General features: G+C 43.4%; 1 protein-coding gene across 1 annotated transcript in view; it reads right to left on the reverse strand.

The window, feature by feature from the left end:
* LYRM7 (LYR motif containing 7) overlaps window positions 1-19159 on the reverse strand; it is a 32226-nt gene extending 13067 nt beyond the window's left edge. Inside the window, exons 1-3 of the mRNA XM_044275855.1 lie at window positions 19072-19159; window positions 11926-11998; window positions 10824-10894 (exon numbers count right to left, since the gene is read on the reverse strand). Of these exons, the coding sequence (XP_044131790.1) occupies window positions 10824-10894; window positions 11926-11998; window positions 19072-19089 (162 nt within the window). The 5' untranslated portion in view covers window positions 19090-19159. The remainder of the gene's footprint in view (window positions 1-10823; window positions 10895-11925; window positions 11999-19071) is intronic.
* Window positions 19160-19296: the final 137 nt, after the last annotated feature.

The raw sequence follows: 19296 nt of genomic DNA on the forward strand, positions 1-19296 counted from the left end.
GGGGGGTGAGGGGGCGGGGCGGAGGGGGGTTGGGTTTATGTTTTTTTTTTTTTTATTCTTGTGTGGTTTTTTTTTTGGGTTGTGGATCCCATGCCTATGTACTGGTATTAGAGCTGACTCCTCTGGTCACAGATTGTTTTGTTGTATGTGTCCGATATATGGCATGGAGACGATACACTGTCTAATGTGCGCTATTATAGTATATCTGATTGGAAATTTGCTTTTATATTGTCTGTAAAATAAAAATACAAATAAAAAAAAAAAAAAAAAAAAAAACCATCAATCCCCTCATGTACGCCTTAAAGGTATCCCATACCACTTGAATTTTTGCTGAGCCATAATTAATATCCCAGAATCGGCCTATTTCATTTCGAATTTTTTCATGTGTCTTTATGACTGATAGCCAGTAAGGGTTTAGTCTAAAGGGAGGTTTTGGTGTATATCTTTCCTGAGACAAGCATAGTTCAAATACTAACGGGGAGTGATCAGATATTGACCTTGTTTCATATTTCATTTGTTTTATCAATTTCACATATTTGCTATTTATCAGTACCAGGTCTATTCTGGACAGTGATTTGCCTGCTTTACTAAAGCATGAAAAAACCCTTTTCCCCTGTCCCAGAAACTCCCAAGCGTCCTCAAATCCAGCCTCCAGGCAAAACCGTGCGAGGGGAGACCCCTGGACCGGACTGTCTCTCCCGGCACTCATAGAAACCCTGTCACGTAAAGGATCGATGACACAGTTAAAATCGCCAATAATCAATGTTGGACATTCTGGCCATCTATCCATAAATAATAGAAGGGAATTAAGAACCAAAAGAGAAAATGGCGGAGGGATATAAACAAAGGCCAGAATGCATAACTCTCCCCCTAACCTGCAATATAGAAAAATAAATCTCCCCTGTTGGTCGACAGAGGATGCCTCACAAACGAAATCAATAAGTCTATGTATCAAAACCGTAACACCTCTCGAGTAGTTGGAGAGGGTAGAATGATACGTGTGCACAGCCCATCCCCTGTCGACCACCCTAGTGGTCTCTTCAGTAAGATGGGTCTCTAGCAGGCATACTATTGCTGGTAAATGGGCCTGAGTCAGGTCAAAAACCGCTTGTCTCTTACCTCTTTCCCCCAAACCACGTACATTCCAAGAAAAAATTCTAATCATCGTCATCTACAATGGTTAAGTGGAGGATCAGGAGAGAGGGAAAAAGGAAAAAACAAGAGAAGGAAAAAAAAAAGAAAATAGCAAACTGAGAAAAGGGGAACCATGCCCACTTTGACGCACCACAACCCAACCCCACCCCCCCCTCACACATGCAATCCACCACATATTGTAGTAGATTTCTTTCCTATGACCAACCCTCGACCCTCCCCCCACTCAGCCACCCCCACACCGCGATTAAGAAGCAAAGAAAACTATTTTTTTGGGGGTATAAGCCCCTTATAATACTAATTATTCCCGCCCGATCGTAACCCAATTGAGTCATCGATTGTTTCGCTCTAGCCAATCCGTGGCTTCTTCTGAGGTATCAAAAAAAAAGATTTTATCTTCAAAAACAATCCGCAATTTGGCCGGGAATATAAGAGAATATTTAATATCCCTTTCTCTTAGCTTCTTTTTAACAGTCATAAATATACGTCTCTTTTCTTGTATTTCTTTCGAAAAATCAGGAAAAAAGGCCAGTCTAATCCCGTTATACAGAACCGGTGAGGATTCCCTCGCCCTTCTCAGGAGGACATCTCTGTCCCCTGTAGTCAGTAGCTTAGCAAGGATTGACCGAGGTTGTCTCCCTAGAATTGGTTTTCCTCCTGGGACCCGATGGGCTCTTTCAATCATAAAAAGAGGAGAGAATGACTCTTTACCAAAGTTCTCAAGAATTAATTTCTGTACAAATTCGGTTGGATTTTTTTCTTCCTCACCCTCTGGGATCCCTATTATTCTCACATTGTATCTTCGTGACCTATCCTCCAGGTCCACTGCCTTTTTCTTCAAGAGATTATATTCCACTTTAAGTGTAGAAACTTCCGTATTTATTTTTTTGGATTCCTTCTGTATTAGGGTGACAGAACTTTCAAGGGTGTTGACTCTGTCTCGCATTTTGGACAATTCATCTTTTATTAGTCCCACATCAACTTGAATAAATCCAAGTTGGGTTGTAACCACCTGTATTAGGTCCCCGTTCTGTTTAACCGCTAGGAGTATTTCTTCCAGCGGTGAAGAGTTATCATTAGGGATTGCTTCCCCCATTATTCCATCTTCCTCTTCAGGGTATCTAGCGCCTTTTTGTATTTCTAGGTCTGTTACCTCTGATTCATAATTTTTTTTTTCCAAAAACTCCTTTTGTCCACCCCTCGTATTGACCCTTGGGGACTTCAGAAACTGGTCCAATTTTGTTGGTTCAGCAGTTTTGGACCCATGTTTCTGACCTGATAGATCAGTCGAACGCCTAAAGGCTTTTGGGCCCATAGCTTATTCCTCTTTATCCCTTTTTTTTAAATATTTATTTATTTTTTTTATTTTTTTTTGGAGTATTTTTTTTTTTTTTTTTTTTCCCCCTTATTCCACCTCCTTCTCTCCTTTAAATATATATCTTTTCTTCTTTGCTCTCCTTCTTTCTCTTTTTTTTTTTTTTACTTTACTTTTTCTTTTTTTTTTTCCTTTTTCCTTTTTCCTTATCCCCCTTTCCCTTTTTTTTTTTTATAGTGCCTTCTTCTTAATTCTGTTTCTCTTCTCTTCTTTTTTTTTTTGTGTCCGCTCTTCTTTATACTCTTTCCCCTCTTATTATTATTTTTTATTTTTTTTTCCCTCTCCACCTTATACTTTAAACTTTAGAGTTCACTTTCTTGTAATCATGTGCAGTCATGTGCAATTATGTCAAACTCCGTTCAAGGTTAGTTGGAGTCAGCAATCGTGAGGAGGTTAGTCACTAAAGAAGAGAAGCTTATCAGCTTATCATCTTCTCCAACAATCCATTAGGTGGGGGGAACACAAATAGGGGGGGAACACAGAGGTTACTCACGGCACCAAAGGGGGGGTAGCAGTTCAGGCAGGAGCCGGAGGCACAGTCCACGGGGGTAAAGGAAAAAAGAACCTCCAGACAAGAAACTGTTCACAGCGACATGGTGGGCGATAAAGGAGGCAGGAGCGCAGAATCGGGAATGGCAGAATCAACAAGCAGCAGCATGCAGGCTTGGACAAAGAGCAGGAACCGGAGGCAGCCCCCACATCCGAACCAGCAGTCGATAACAGCGCCGCGGTTCAACAACGCTGATCACCCGTTCCCAGTCACAGAGAGGGTGGATGGAGGATTCGGCACAGAGACGCCAGCATAATCGAGGCGGCAGCGGTGTAGCTGAGCAGCGGGGAAAGCCGGGAGCGCGACGTCCACTACGTCATCACGTCATCCTCCCCTGCTACATCGAGTTCCCGGTCTCTTTACTTCTTTAATGATGAGCTGTGGGCTAAAGGACCTGTGGTGACGTCAGATCACATGCTCCATCACCACGGTGATGGACCATGTGATTGGAGCATGTGATCTGACATCACCACAGGTCATTTAGCCCACAGCTCATCATTCAGGAAGTAAAGAAGAGACCGGGAACTACGCGATCAAGAGGAGAAGGTGAGTTAACTTTATTTTTTTTAACCCCTCCAGCACTATTATACTATGCATTCTGTAGTCAGAATGCTATTATTTTCCCTTATAACCATGTTAAGGGAAAATAATACAATCTTCAGAACATCAATCCCAAGCACGAACTTCTGTGAAGACGTTTGGGTACCAAACATGCGCTATTTTTTTCACGCGAGTGCAAAACGCATTACAATGTTTTGCACTCGCGCGGAGAAATAAATAAATAAATAAATAAAAAAAAAAAAAAAAAAAAAAAAAAAAAAAAAAAATCGCACATTTTCCCGCAACTCAACCACCTCTTATCCGGGCCAAAAATAAGACGCTCGTGTGAAAGAGGCCTTATAGAGGCTAGACAGAAAATACAATTACCGGTTAGAGTAATTATCTTTTCCATACGCCTCCCCAACGACACTAAGCAGCAGTATTAAAGGAACAAGACTAGGGAGGGACTTCTGCAGACAAGACTTTTCGTCTGAAGGACAAGTCCCTGTTAGCCAAAACATCTAGGGTCCGATTTATCATTAGCTCAAGTCAGAATAATGGAGTGAAAAAGTCGCAAATTTTTGCGCAATCGCTAAAAACTGCGCAAATTTTTTTTTTCTGCTCTGCACTATGCTCGCCAGTTTTCTGAAAGTGGGCGTGTTTTCTTATGTAAATGAATCTCTAGACAGATTTACTATTGCGACTATTTAAAAAGTCACAAAAAAAATAAAAAAAAATAAAAAAAAAGCGCAATTTCACTCCAGTGAGGACCATGCTTATCTTATGAGACTTTTTAATAAAACATGCGACTTTTTCGTAAAGACGTGAGACTTTTGTAAAGCTGCTTACTGACGGATAAACTGCTACCGTCAAACCACATTTATTACAGTCTTAAAGGGCCAATCATAAATCTGACTTGGCTAAAACTGACTTTAGCCATATGTGAAAGTGGAGTGAGCTGTTCGAGTAATGATATAGACTAGGGGCCAGATTTAATGATTAAAGAAAGTTGATGGACTGGACCAGGTAGCCGCCTGGCAGATCTGGGACAATGATGCTGAGGCATTTTCTGCCCATGAAGTTGAGATTGCTCTAGTTGAATGTGCTTTCAAACTTGAAAGTGGAGAGAGCCCTTTTCCTTTATAGGCCATAGAAATTGTCATTTTTATCCTGTGAGAGATGGTACTTTGAGGCCCCTTGACCCTTAGTTTGCCCTGCGTATTGGACTCGAAGACGATCAGACTTCCTCAGATTTTTTATGGCCTCCAGATAAGCCAGGACACATCTCTGGACATCCAAGTGGTGAAACTTCTTTTCGGCAGCAGATTTAGCCTGAGGGCAAAAGGTGGGCAATGATATTTCTTGCTGGCAGTGAAATATTGAGAATACCTTTAGTAAGAAAGAGGGCTCATGTTTCAGTATTCTATCATCCAGAATATTAAAGGGGTTCTGCAGTTTGTTTAAACTGATGATCTATCCTCTGGACAGATCATCAGCATCTGATCAGCTGTTTGAGAAGGCAGCGGCGCTCCAGGAGCACAGTGGCCTTCTCACTGTTTACCGCTGGCCCAGTGACATCATGACTAGTATAACTGGCCTGGGCGCGGCTAAGCACAGTTAACTTGAATGGAGCTTAGCCCTACCCAGGCCAGTTGATACTAGTCGTGACATCACTGAGCCAGCAGTAAACCGTGAGAAGGCCGCAGCGCTGCTGCCTTCTAAACAGCTGATCAGATGCTGATGATCTATCCAGAGGATAGATCATCCGTTTAAACAAATTGCTGAACCCCTTTAAGATAAGGAGGTCTATAGGACAATGCTTGTATTTCTCCTATTCTTCTAACCGAGGTGATAGCTAAAAGCAGTTTTTATGGATAACAGCCTGAGAGTGATTTCATCAAGCGGTTCAAAAGGAGGATCCATAAGGGCTGAGAGGACTAAGTTGAGACTGTAGACCTGACAGTAGGATGCAATCTACAAGACCCTTTAAAAAACCTTTTGATTAAATCAAACTCTGCTAACCTGACTTCCATGAAGGTACGGAGTGCTGCTATTTGGACTTTAAGGGTACTCACTCTTAACCCCTTATTCAGACCTTTTTGCAAAAAGTCTAAAATTACCTTGACGTCAGGTGGCAAGGTGGGATTCCAAGAATTCCCGACAAACTGAAGGAAAGTCTTCCAAGTTCTAAGATAGATCTTAGACGTGACTGGTTTTCTGCTGGATAAAAGGGTGTTTATGACAGCATCAGATAACCCCTTTGATTTCAGAATAGACCGTTCAAATTCCAGGCAGTAAGAATCAAATGGTTGATCTTTGGGTGCTGGGTGGGACCGTGTAAGACGTGTAAGACGTGGTCCAGGATCTGAGGAAGGTCCCAGAAATCCCCTTTGAGTAGACGTAGAAGCAGGGAAAACTACGCTCTCCTTGGCCAATATGGGGCTATTAGAATCACACGAGAGCCCTCTTCTGCTACCTTCCTCAGGACCCTTGGGATCAGTTGGATTGGAGGGAAAGTGTATAGAAGTCCCACTGGCCAGGGACCCAAAAATGTTGTATTGTTTTTGAACGAGGGAATAAAATTGATCTATTTGATTTTCTTGGAAGCAGAGATCTAGGCTTGGAGGACCCAATCTCCTGCAAATTTCCAGAAAGATCGACTTGAGACTCCACTCCCCTTCAGTTTTTCTCTGCTCAAAAAATCCGCTAGAGATGTTTTCTTCATGGACTGCAGAGATTGATCTTATGTGTATCTTTCCCCAGGAGAAGATCTGAAACACAATCTGCCAGAGGTTTTTGCTCTTTGTGCCCCCTTGCTTGTTTAGATATGCTACTGTAGTCCTGTTGTCGGACAGGATTTTGACATTTTGCGAGTGGATAGTTGGGGAAAGGGCTTTCAGTGCCAGAAGCACTGCTAGCAACTCTTTTGAATTTGAGGATAGAGGGAGGGGATCTGGATCCCAAACTCCCTGTACTAGCTGATTCTTGCGGTGGGCTCCCCAACCGGAACTGCTTGCGTCTGTTGTGATAACTTGGTCTGGTGACCGCCATGGTACCCCCTGGTTCAGATTCTGTGGGTTTAACCACCACCATAGAGAGTTCTTTACTCAAGAGGGAAAAGTCTTGTCTAGTGAGAAAGCACTTCAGTTCCAGAACTTCAGGAGGAAGTTTTGAAGAATACTTCCGTGGAATTGAGCCCACTTGACTGTTGGTATCAAAGTCATCAACACTAGAATTTCCATGATTTTTCAAAAGGATACCTTTCTGAACAGACGAAAATGATGAAATTCTTGCTACAACATCCTTCTTTTGTTGCGGAAGGATGGATGTCATCTGATGGGAGGACAACTGAATTCCCAGAAAGTTTTTTCTCCAGCTCTGATTTGTCCAGATTTAGCTTCAAGCCCAGCACTACCTGTAGTTGATCTAGTAGTAGAATCTCTAATGACACAGATGAGAAAATTGTCCAGGTAAAGAATAAATATTATCTCTTTTTGATGAAAGACACTTGAGATTTCTGCCACCAACTTGGTAAAAATCCTCGGGGCTGACGAGAGGCCGAAGGGCAAGACCTGGAACTGGAGATGAACAAGTTGGTTTTCCAAAAAGATTGTGAACCGAAGATACTTTTGGTGATCAGGGTAAATGGGCACATGATCGGATGCATCTGCTAGATCTAGGGTTACCATGTAGCAATCCTGGGTCAACAAGTTGGTTGATTTTACTGTCTCCATCTTGAATTTCGTGTATTGGATGAATTTGTTGAGAGGTTTCAGATTGTTTATTAGAAATCTTTCTGGGGAAGGTGGGGAAGAGAACTATAGCCTGTATCCTTGCTGAATTATATCCAGGATCCAAGGAGAATCTGTTATTCCTTCCCAGGCTGTGATAAACCCTTTTAAACCTTCTCCCCCACAGGATCTCTGGCGTCATAAACTGGACTGCTTTGAGGATTTATCTTGGTTAAAGAGGAACCCCCTACCTCTAGAGGACTGCAAAGAGTCCGAACTATCTTTTCTTTTGATCCGACCTGCCCCTTTTCTGACCACGAAAGGAACGTCGCTGCTGAAAGAACTTGGTTTCAGAAGGGAACCCCTTTTTTCGGTTGGAAGCTTTTTCCAAAATCTCATCCAATACCGAACCAAAGAAAGAGTCTGTCTCCTTCACAAAGGATACCACAAAGTCTTCTCTTGGAAGTGGTATAGTCCGAACTGGATCTTAACCAAACAGACCTTCTGGCAGTATTTCAAATAGCCGCAGATCTAGCAGACAACTTGACTAGGTCCGCGGAAGCATCAGCCAAAAATTTTGAGGCTTGTTTCGGCAGGGAAGATAAAATATGTTCTATAGGGGTGCCTGAAACCAAATGTTCTTACAACTGGGACAACCATAGGGATAGGGTCCTGGCTGCTATACTAAGTCTCAACATAGAGGTATTTATCTCCTAAGATCTCTTAAAGGGATTCTGTCACCTCCCCTCAGCCAAAAAACGATTTAAAAGCAGCCATGCAGCACAGCTTACCTGGATTAAGCTGTGCTGTTTAATCTTGAAATCCGTCCAGCAGTTACTTTAAAAAACGACTTTGATCAATAAGGAAATGCGTCCTGAAGGTGCCCAGAGGGGCGTTTTTTTCTTCCTAGTGAGCCCAGTACCGCCCCTCTTTCAGTGCCCAGCCCGCCTTCCTTGTATTTTCTAACTGCCGCCCCCAGCCTGCCACAGCCTCTCCTGCCTCTCCTCCCCCTCCCTCACGCCGAACGAAGTCTCGCACAGGCGCAGTACCCACTGAGGGCTGCGCCTGTGCGATCATCAGGAGACTGAGGGCGGCAGCTTCATCTTCGTCACTGGGCATGCGCCGAGCCCAGTGACGTCCGATGCTCGCTCTTCCCTCAGTCAGCAGGGAAGAGAGAGCATCGGACGTCACTGGGCTCGGCGCATGCCCAGTGACGAAGATGAAGCTGCCGCCCTCAGTCTCCTGATGATCGCACAGGCGCAGCCCTCAATGGGTACTGCGCCTGTGCGAGACTTCGTTCGGCGTGAGGGAGGGGGAGGAGAGGCAGGAGAGGCTGTGGCAGGCTGGGGGCGGCAGTTAGAAAATACAAGGAAGGCGGGCTGGGCACTGAAAGAGGGGCGGTACTGGGCTCACTAGGAAGAAAAAAACGCCCCTCTGGGCACCTTCAGGACGCATTTCCTTATTGATCAAAGTAGTTTTTTAAAGTAACTGCTGGACGGATTTCAAGATTAAACAGCACAGCTTAATCCAGGTAAGCTGTGCTGCATGGCTGCTTTTAAATCGTTTTTTGGCTGAGGGGAGGTGACAGAATCCCTTTAAGAACAGATTCACACTTTTTATCCATTGCATTTCCTACGTTCTCAAAAGGCAAGGATGATTTTTTAGGATATCCTGGCTATGGGAGCATCCACTCTCGGGGTTTTGTTCCAGTGGGCCGAGTCAGCTTCGCAAAAGGGATACTTCCTTTTAAATACTTTAGAAGTTCCTGATCTCTTTTTTGGGTCTCTCCATTCATCCGAGATAAGCTTTTTGATGTTATCATGGACTGGGAATACTCGTTTTTTCCTATCTCCTAGCCCTTTAAACATTTGATCTTGAATTGTTTGGGCTCACTTTGATTCTTCAAGGTTCATGGTGGCTCTAATGGCTTTAAGGAGTGAATCTGTCTCCTAGATGGAACATAGGGGGCTACCCGCTTCATCTTCAGAAGAGGTGGAATCAGAATCTGAAGAATTATTGTCTTCATCCAAATCTAAATCCAAATCCATATGAGATTCCGGATTTGATCTGGATGTAGATCGTTTTTGTGGCATGGCAGCCATCTTAGATTCAATGGCCGAGCTGACCTCCTCTTTAATCAATCAGGAAACAACTGGAGAAGGTAAAGGGGAGGAAACTTTTAAATCTTTGTTCTCCACGTTGTTTCCGGTCCCTGGGAGGCGGGGTAACCTCCTGCTTAGTGCCGGGAAATATATATATATTTTTTTACGTTTTTTAACTGAGGAGCAGGTTGTTACAGACGCGGCGATACCCAATAGGTCTACTTTAATAAAAGCATTTTTAAAACAAAAAAAATAATAATATAATGTTTTAGGGTCTCCATAGTCTGAGAGCCATATTTTTTTTTATTTTTTGGGCGATTGCCTTAGGTAGGGTCTCATTTTTTGCGGCATGAGGTGACTGTTAGATTGGTACTATTTTGGGGGGGCATACGCCTTTTTGATCACTTGGTGTTGCACTTTTAGTTATGTAAGGTTTTTTGACGATGTTCACCTGAGGGGTTAAGTCATGTGATATTTTTATAGAGCCGGTCGATACTGACACGGCAATAACTAATAGGTCTACTTTTGTTTTCCCTATTTTTTACAATTTGTTTTTACTTTATTTGGGGAAAAGGATGTTTTGTGTTTTTTTTTTACTTGAAACTAATTTTTTTTTTTTAAACTTTATTTAATTTTTTTTTTCCCCACTGTATTTTTTGTCCCACTCTGGAACTTCAACTTTTGGAGGTCTGATCCTCTTTACAATGCATCACAATACTTCTGTATTGGGATGCAGTGGCTGTAAGTGTATTACACTGTGTAATACACTTCAGCCTGCTTGCCTGTGAGATCCAGGGGGCTGGATCTCACAAGCTGTCACGGAAGGCTGCCATGATGCCTAAGGAAGGCATTGGGTTGCCTTCTCCGTCATAGAGTCCCTGTCACAGCAGCGCGGGGACCCGATGGCCACCCGCACCCGGCAGGATACCGCGGTCAGCGCTGACCGTGGCCGCGCAAGGGTAAATGTGCCGGCATCAGTGTTTTCACCGATGCCGGCGCATACAGCAGGGGTCCGACTATCAGTGACTGCCGGACCCCTGCAGCTGATCGGGCGGGCGCAGTTCCTGCACCTGCCCGATCAGAGCTCCGTACATGTACGGCGCTGGCATTTGTGTCCCGCATTTCTGCGCGGTACATGTACGGTGCTGGTATCCTACAAGTTAAAGAAGTCTTCTATCTTTGTACTGACCACTAGACATGCACAGAGGCTTGGTGTAGCAGGGTCAGAAGACAGAGGATACATAATATATGCAGAAAGACTTATGTGAAAAATACACCCTTCAGAGTATCTTATTTCTTTCATGTCCCCACATTGATATTGGAAAATCTGCCATATGAAGAGTCTCATTAATGTTAAGACAAAGGGTGCTTACCTCCGATATTTTTTCAGGAGTGCTTTCATTTTTATGTTTCTGAAATTCTTCATTGATTTTCTGTCTGCCAGCTAAAATGTAAGACAGCAAATCTATAAACTCAAGAAGTATAAAAGTCATGGGGGGGATGGGGGGAGTGGTCATGTGTGCCACAGCTGCCAATGACTGGCCCCAGTCCACTCCAGAAGTAGGTAAAGCAGTGAATCAAAGAGGCCAGAGCCAAGCGGTGTGGAGCAAAAGTATGCTTCCCTCCACAGGTCCTTCCCGAAAAGGTTAGAAAGCTGGACTACTCCTTTAAGGGTGTCATCTCAATTATCAGTTAGGACATACGGAAATTAAAGAAGGTTCCCCTATTTAGGACGCCCCTCGATCAGCCAAAGCTGAGACCATTGCTAATAAGATAAATGGAATATCTGTGGATATAAGCACAAATCTCACCCTTCCATACAGAAGATAATTCTAGCAGACTGCATGCAAGTGCACTATGGAGAGAAATGCTGTATTCCCAGCCTATGTAAGACGTGGCCCATTATGGAGCATGCAGGAATGACTGTCCAGGCTTATTGATGGGATTGCTGAGGCCACAGGGACATTGACCCATTACTAACATAATTTATAAGGAAAAAAAAAAAAAAAAAAAAAAAAAAGGACATCCTTCCATCCAGTTCAGCTTGTTATCCTGCAAGTTGAGGAAGGCAAAAAACCATTATGAAGTAAAAGCCAATTTTCCTAGTTTTAGGGGAGAAAATTCCTTCCCGACGCCATTTAGTCAATCAGAATAACTCCCTGGATCAACGACCCCTCTCTAATAGCTATAGCCTGTAATATTATTACACTCCAGAAATACATCCAGGCCCCTATTGAACTCTTTTTGTGAACTCACCATCACCACCTCCTCAGGCAGAGAGTTTCATAGTCTCACTGCTCTTACCGTAAAGAATCCTCTTCTATGTTTGTGTACAAACCTTCTTTCCTCCAGACGCAGAGGATGTCCCATCTATCCAGTCTACAACTGGGACCTGGCACAGCTGCCTCTTTACTAGAAGGGCCATCACAGTGAATATTTTACAAGGATGTAGAATACTGAGCAATTCCCACTGACCTTCTAACGCCCGCGAGTCATTCTGGAAGACGTGCTGTCTTGTTCTGTGCAGGGATTTGAAAAGCTTCAGAACCTAGTAAACCAGCAGAAAAGAACATAAATTTATTCAGCCAAAATTCTAAGGAGAAATGAAAAACAAACAATGCACAGCACTCTGCAAACACAAATAATAAAGTAATACAATAGTGCCATACTCACTATAGAAAATGTACTAATGCTAATGCTGTGTTATAAAAGTGAGATTCTTAGCAAATACATTTTGTACAAAATTAATTTGTGCCCATCTGCTGGCGTCAAGGCGATAAGACGGGAACCTAACACTAAATACCACATTTACTGGTGCCATATCGGCCTCCATTACATTCAGGGGACGCAGGATCCACAGGCATGCTGAACCCACACTACATTGCACCTCTTTGGTGCCTTACTGGCCTCCATTTTGTTCAGGGGACGCAGGATCCACATGCATGCTGAGCCCACTGTGTATTCCACCTCTCCTGATGCCAAATGGCTGCACACAAATAACACTTCTCTAAGATGTCGGTCATGCAGGTACCTGTGGTGCACCACGATGGCTAACAACTTACAAGATCAGGCAGGCTGCCCAGTACATTTTAAAATAGGGTATCCTGGAATTAATATAGATGACCTATCGTCAGGATATCACATCTGTGGTGGTCGGATAGCTGGGACGAATAGCTGTTAGAAGAGGCTGGACACTATGAGAGCAGCAGCATCTTCCTAGGCAATGATGCCACCGTACATCGGTCACGTGGTCTAGTTGTAGTTCAGCCCTATTCAAGTCGATTACGGCGCTGTGCTTGGTGACCAGTGGCGGATTACAATAGGGACGTTCGGGTCGGCAGCCCCGGGCCCAGCACCGCTGGGGGGCCCAACGCTGACCCGAACGCCCACATACTGCGGCGGGGCACGGGAGCGCATAGCTCCCTGTCCCGTCGCCGATCACCGGCATTCACCACATAGGCCTCAGGCCTTGTAGGCCTGAGGCCTATGCGGTAGTGAAATCTAGTGATGAGCGGGAGGTGCCATATTCGATTTCGCGATATTTCGCGAATATTCGAATGAATATTCGTCGAAATCGAATATTCGTAATTATTCCAATTATCGCGAATAATATACGATTTTTTTTTTTCGCGTATTGCGATTATTTATCTTGATAGTATAAGGCAACGTTCCTATGCTAATTGACTATGGCTAGGCTAATATGTGTATTTTACGAAATTTCGTGATTTGCTCTAACTTCGTCTCTTAGAATATTACGAATATTCTAAAAGACGAAGTTAGAGCAATATTACGAAATTTCGTAAAATACACATATAGATTGTAATTTAGCTAATATACTGCTATAATCCCTTTTTTTGCCTCTAATTTTTTTTTTGCCTCTTCTGAACTTAAGTTTTGTAAAATATGTACACTATTAAAAAATAATACTATAGCAGTATATTAGCTTAAATACAATCTATGTGTATTTTACGAAATTTCGTAATATTGCTCTAACTTCGTCTTTTAGAATATTCGTAATATTCTAAAAGACGAAGTTAGAGCAATATTAAGAACATTTGCAAAAGCCGAAATTGCGATGCGAGTAATATAATACGAAATAATCGCATGAAGATTTCAACTTAGCACTGCTATATTCCATATTCTAGCCTAATATGGAATATAGCTGTGCTAAGTTAGCACTGCTCTATTCCACACTAGGCTAGAATATGGAATATAGCAGTGCTAAGTTGAAATCTTCATGCGATTATTTCGTGTTATATTACTCGCATCGCAACTTGCGAAATTTGCAAATGTTCTTAATATTGCTCTAACTTCGTCTTTTAGAATATTACGAATATTCTAAAAGACGAAGTTAGAGCAATATTACGAAATTTCTAAAAGACGAAGTTAGAGCAATATTACGAAATTTCGTAAAATACACATAGATTGTATTTAAGCTAATATACTGCTATAGTAATATTTTTTAACAGTGTACATATTTTACAAAACTTAAGTTCAGAAGAGGCAAAAAAAATTAGAGGAAAAAAAAAGGGATTATAGCACTATATAAGCTAAATTACAATCTATATGTGTATTTTACGAAATTTCGTAATATTGCTCTAACTTCGTCTTTTAGAATATTCGTAATATTCTAAAAGACGAAGTTAGAGCAATATTAAGAACATTTGCAAATTTCGCAAGTTGCGATGCGAGTAATACAACACGAAATAATCGCATGAAGATTTCAACTTAGCACTGCTATATTCCATATTCTAGCCTAGTGTGGAATACAGCAGTGCTAACTTAGCACAGCTATATTCCATATTAGGCTAGAATATGGAATATAGCAGTGCTAAGTTAAAATCTTCATGCGATTATTTCGTATTATATTACTCGCATCGCAACTTGCGAAATTTCGTAAAATACACATATAGATTAGATTGTAATTTAGCTAATATGGAATATAGCAGTAAGTTGAAAACGCCACTGACTGGAGCAGCCAGGAAGCCAGGAATCCAAAGGACAGGTAAGAACAACTTTAGAGAAGTGGGAAAGAAAAAAAATATTATAATAAAAAAAAAAATACGAATATTCGAATTTGCGAATATATAGAACGATATTCTAAATATTCGCGAAATCTCGAAATTGCGATATTCGAGAAAAAAATTCGTAATTCGAATATTCGCGCTCAACACTAGTGAAATCCTCCGCTGGCGTGCGTGATGACGTCATCGCGCACCTGTGCCGGGACGCAGCACTGTGACGCGCCTGACTCATCCCGCCCGCCTTCCTCTGCGAGCAAGTGCCTGGCCCTGGACATAGGTGAGTATTTATTTTTTCATTTTTTGTTCATTTTTTTATTTCATTTGCCTACTTGGGGGAGGACACAGGAGGACCTATTAGGGAAGATAAATCGATTACATGGGGGGGAATGTGGGGGCTGTATGGGGCCAAATTATTATGGGAGGGAATACTATGTGGGGGCAAATTACTAGATGGGGCAGTGTGGGGGCAAATTATTATGAGGGAATACTATGTGGGGGCAAATTACTATGTGGGGGCAAATTATTATGAGAGGGACTACTATGTGGGGGCAAATTACTAGATGGGGCAGTGTGGGGGAAACTATTGTGTGGGGGCAAATTATTATGAGAGGGAATACTATGTGGGGACAAATTACTAGATGGGGCAGTGTGGGGGCAAATTATTATGAGGGAATACTATGTGGGGGCAAATTACTATGTGGGGGCAAATTATTATGGGAGGGACTACTATGTGGGGGCAAATTACTAGATGGGGCAGTGTGGGGGAAACTATTGTGTGGGGGCAAATTGCTGTGTGGTGGCAAATTATTATGGGAGGGACTACTATGTGGGGGCAAATTTCTATCTGGGGGTAGTGTGGGGGAAACTATTGTGTGGGGGTAATTGCTATGTGGGGACTATGTGGGGGCAAATTACTATGTGGGGGAAACTATTGTGTGAGGGCAGTGTGGGGGAAATTGCCATGTGGGGACAGTGTGGGGTAATTTCTATGTGGGGACAGTGTGGGGTAATTTCTATGTGGGGACAGTGTGGGGTAATTTCTATGTGGGGACAGTGTGGGGTAATTTCTATGTGGGGACAGTGTGGGGTAATTTCTATGTGGGGACAGTGTGGGGTAATTTCTATGTGGGGACAGTGTGGGGTAATTTCTATGTGGGGACAGTGTGGGGTAATTTCTATGTGGGGACAGTGTGGGGTAATTTCTATGTGGGGACAGTGTGGGGTAATTTCTATGTGGGGACAGTGTGGGGTAATTTCTATGTGGGGGCAATTTACTATGTGGGGGCAATTTACTATGTGGGGGCAATTTACTATGTGGGGGCAATTTACTATGTGGGGGCAATTTACTATGTGGGGGCAATTTACTATGTGGGGGCAATTTACTATGTGGGGGCAATTTACTATGTGGGGGCAATTTACTATGTGGGGGCAATTTACTATGTGGGGGCAATTTACTATGTGGGGGCAATTTACTATGTGGGGGCAATTTACTATGTGGGGGCAATTTACTATGTGGGGGCAATTTACTATGTGGGGGCAATTTACTATGTGGGGGCAATTTACTATGTGGGGGCAAATTACTATGTGGGGAAAACTATTGTGTGGGGGCAAATTATTATGAGAGGGAATACTATGTGGGGACAAATTACTATGTGGGGGAAAATTATTATGAGAGGGACTACTATGTGGGGGCAAATTACTAGATGGGGCAGTGTGGGGGCAAGTTACTAGATGGGGCAGTGTGGGGGCAAATTGCTGTGTGGGGAAATTGCTATCTGGGGACAAATTACTATATGGGGCAGTGTGGGGGCAAATTACTATGTGGGGGAAACTATTGTGTGGGGAAAATTGCAATGTGGGGACAGTGTGGGGTAATTTCTGTGTGGGGTAATTTCTATGTGGGGACAGTGTGGGGTAATTTCTATGTGGGGACAGTGTGGGGTAATTTCTATGTGGGGACAGTGTGGGGTAATTGCTATGTGGGAAAATTGCTATGTGGGGGCAAAATACTATGTGGGGGCAGTGTGGTGGAAATTACTATGTGGGGGCAGTGTGGTGGAAATTACTATGTGGGGGCAGTGTGGTGGAAATTACTATGTGGGGGCAGTGTGGTGGAAATTACTATGTGGGGGCAGTGTGGTGGAAATTACTATGTGGGGGCAGTGTGGTGGAAATTACTATGTGGGGGCAGTGTGGTGGAAATTACTATGTGGGGGCAGTGTGGGGCAAATTACTATGTGGGGGCAGTGTGGGGCAAATTACTATGTGGGGGCAGTGTGGGGCAAATTACTATGTGGGGGCAGTGTGGGGCAAATTACTATGTGGGGGCAGTGTGGGGCAAATTACTATGTGGGGGCAGTGTGGAGGAAATTACTATGTGGGGGCAGTGTGGGGCAAATTACTATGTGGGGGCAGTGTGGGGCAAATTACTATGTGGGGGCAGTGTGGGGCAAATTACTATGTGGGGGCAGTGTGGGGCAAATTACTATGTGGGGGCAGTGTGGAGGAAATTACTATGTGGGGGCAGTGTGGAGGAAATTACTATGTGGGGCAGTGTGGAGGAAATTACTATGTGGGGGCAGTGTGGAGGAAATTACTATGTGGGGGCAGTGTGGGGCAAATTACTGTGTGGGGGCAAATTACTGTGTGGGGACAGTTTGGGGGAAATTACTGTGTGGGGGCAAATTACTATGGGGGGATTACTATGTGGGGGCAGTGTGGTGGAAATTACTATATGGGGGTGTTGCTATTGGGGAGGCACTATAGGGGCAATTCTATTATTTCTGGGGACACTATACAGGGATTATTGCCTGGAGCACCATAGAGGGTGGTATTATTACTGGGGGTCTCTAGGGGACATTATAGCTGCTGTGGACACTATAGGGACATTTGGGGTAATTTATCAAACTGGTGTAATGCAGAACTGGCTTAGTTGCCCATAGCAATCAATCAGATTCCACCTTTCATATTTGACAGCTCTTTTGGAAATCCAGTTCTACTTTACACCAGTTTGATAAATTACCCCAATTATATCTTTCAGGGTCACTATTTTTTCAGCAGTATAGTTCCTGGGGAATTGGGGAGCACAACGGGCACAGTATTGGGGGTGGCAGGATGACACTGTGGGGACACCAGGATGAGGAGGTTGATGGAAAAATAGAGAAATCTAACGTGTCTGTTACAAACTGTAGAGACGAGATGCGGCTAAAAGAATTTGCCATGGTGGTCTGAGTCAAATGGAGGAGAAGAGGAAATAGAAGGTCTACATGACAGGAGATGTCACTGGATGTAACAGGTATGTGGTGCTGTATTCTCCTCCATGTCTTTTTTATTACAATTATATGTATTTTAAATTTGACGACCAAATTTTTCAGTTTAGGACCCAATTTGGGGTATTTTTTTTTTTGCCTGAAGATGTCATATGGCCTAAGAAGAGACTGTGGCGCTCATAAAGCACCGCAGCCTCTTCATACAAAAAAAACAAACAACTAAACTAAAATGGAGGGGGGGGGGGGCCCCAAGTTGGGTAGACAGCCCCGGGCCTATCATGCACTTAATCCGCCCCTGTTGGTGACCCTCCAGGGGGCCACTGCATTTAGCAGAACTCCGGTGAGAGCTGAGGCTTCTCGAACCAGTTGATCCGTAGGGGTGCCGCTGCCCAAACCCCTGCCGTTGTGATATTGATAACCTATCCTGTGGATTCATCATCAATATAATTTTCACGATAACCCTTTTAAGCGCCCACAATGTACTGACACCCCAGTATCCCCCAACATCACAAGCCCTGGCTGTATCCTGCAGAAATAATACACATGAGGTGTTTGGTGACTTACACATCAAGGGTCCTCATTCTCCTAAAAATAAACTGCACTAACATCAAAAGCAGAATGACATTTCACTGGAAAAGACTATGCTCCCTAGGGAAGGCTAAAACTGCAGGTCCCAGCAGGATGCAGACAAGCCACCCAACACCCAAGGAGAAAACAAGGGCCACCCCAAAATGTAAGCCCTGTACGGGTCCAACTAAAGCTATTCATGTATCACATCACATCACACAAGGGGCCCCAATGCAAGTTGTTATTCTAGCACAATTCTACACTAAGGGCCAGTTCACACAACCGATTTTGAAAAAAACGCTTAAAAATTCTGCGTGAAAAAAAAGTTTTTTTTTTTATGGGTCTTTTTTTTAACCAATGGGTGTTTAATTCAATACAAAGCTGAATTTTCAGCTTCAGGTCTTTGAAGCAGATCTGTGCCAAAAAAGTGCAGAAAACTCAAAAAAACAAAACGCATGGACTTACACGGGGATATTTTTTTTGCTTCCTATTCATTTCAAGAGATTCAGCGCTGATTCTGCCCCAAGACAGGGCATGCTGCTTACCATTGAAATTCATTGAGGCGTTTTTGGAGCTTATTTTGAGGCAAGAACACTCCAAAAACCGTGTGAACTGGCCCTTACAGTATTGCCATGTTTACACAGCAGAGATATACTGTAATAGAGCAGAGCGAGACAGCACTGAAGTGGTTAATCACTATATACTACAGTGCTTGCCTGGAACACAGAAGTCCAATAACCTGATCCCTCAGCAGCACTCACCTTCATCCTGGCATCCATGCCCCTCACATCCTCCACCAGGTCATAAAACCCCAGCTCTGCTACTTTCTGACCAATCCGCAGAACGTAGCTAACGGCCACGCCCCCTGTTGCGTCGCGTACGTGACTCGTCGGACGACATTTTTGAAACGGGAAACGCATAAGACTATTATTTCTGTGTTCCAGGCTTTCCCTTTTCCATAATGGCCGACGAGACTGGCTGGAGCA

This window comes from Bufo gargarizans, chromosome 1 (genome assembly GCF_014858855.1).
Source record: "Bufo gargarizans isolate SCDJY-AF-19 chromosome 1, ASM1485885v1, whole genome shotgun sequence".
Lineage (NCBI taxonomy): Eukaryota > Metazoa > Chordata > Amphibia > Anura > Bufonidae > Bufo > Bufo gargarizans.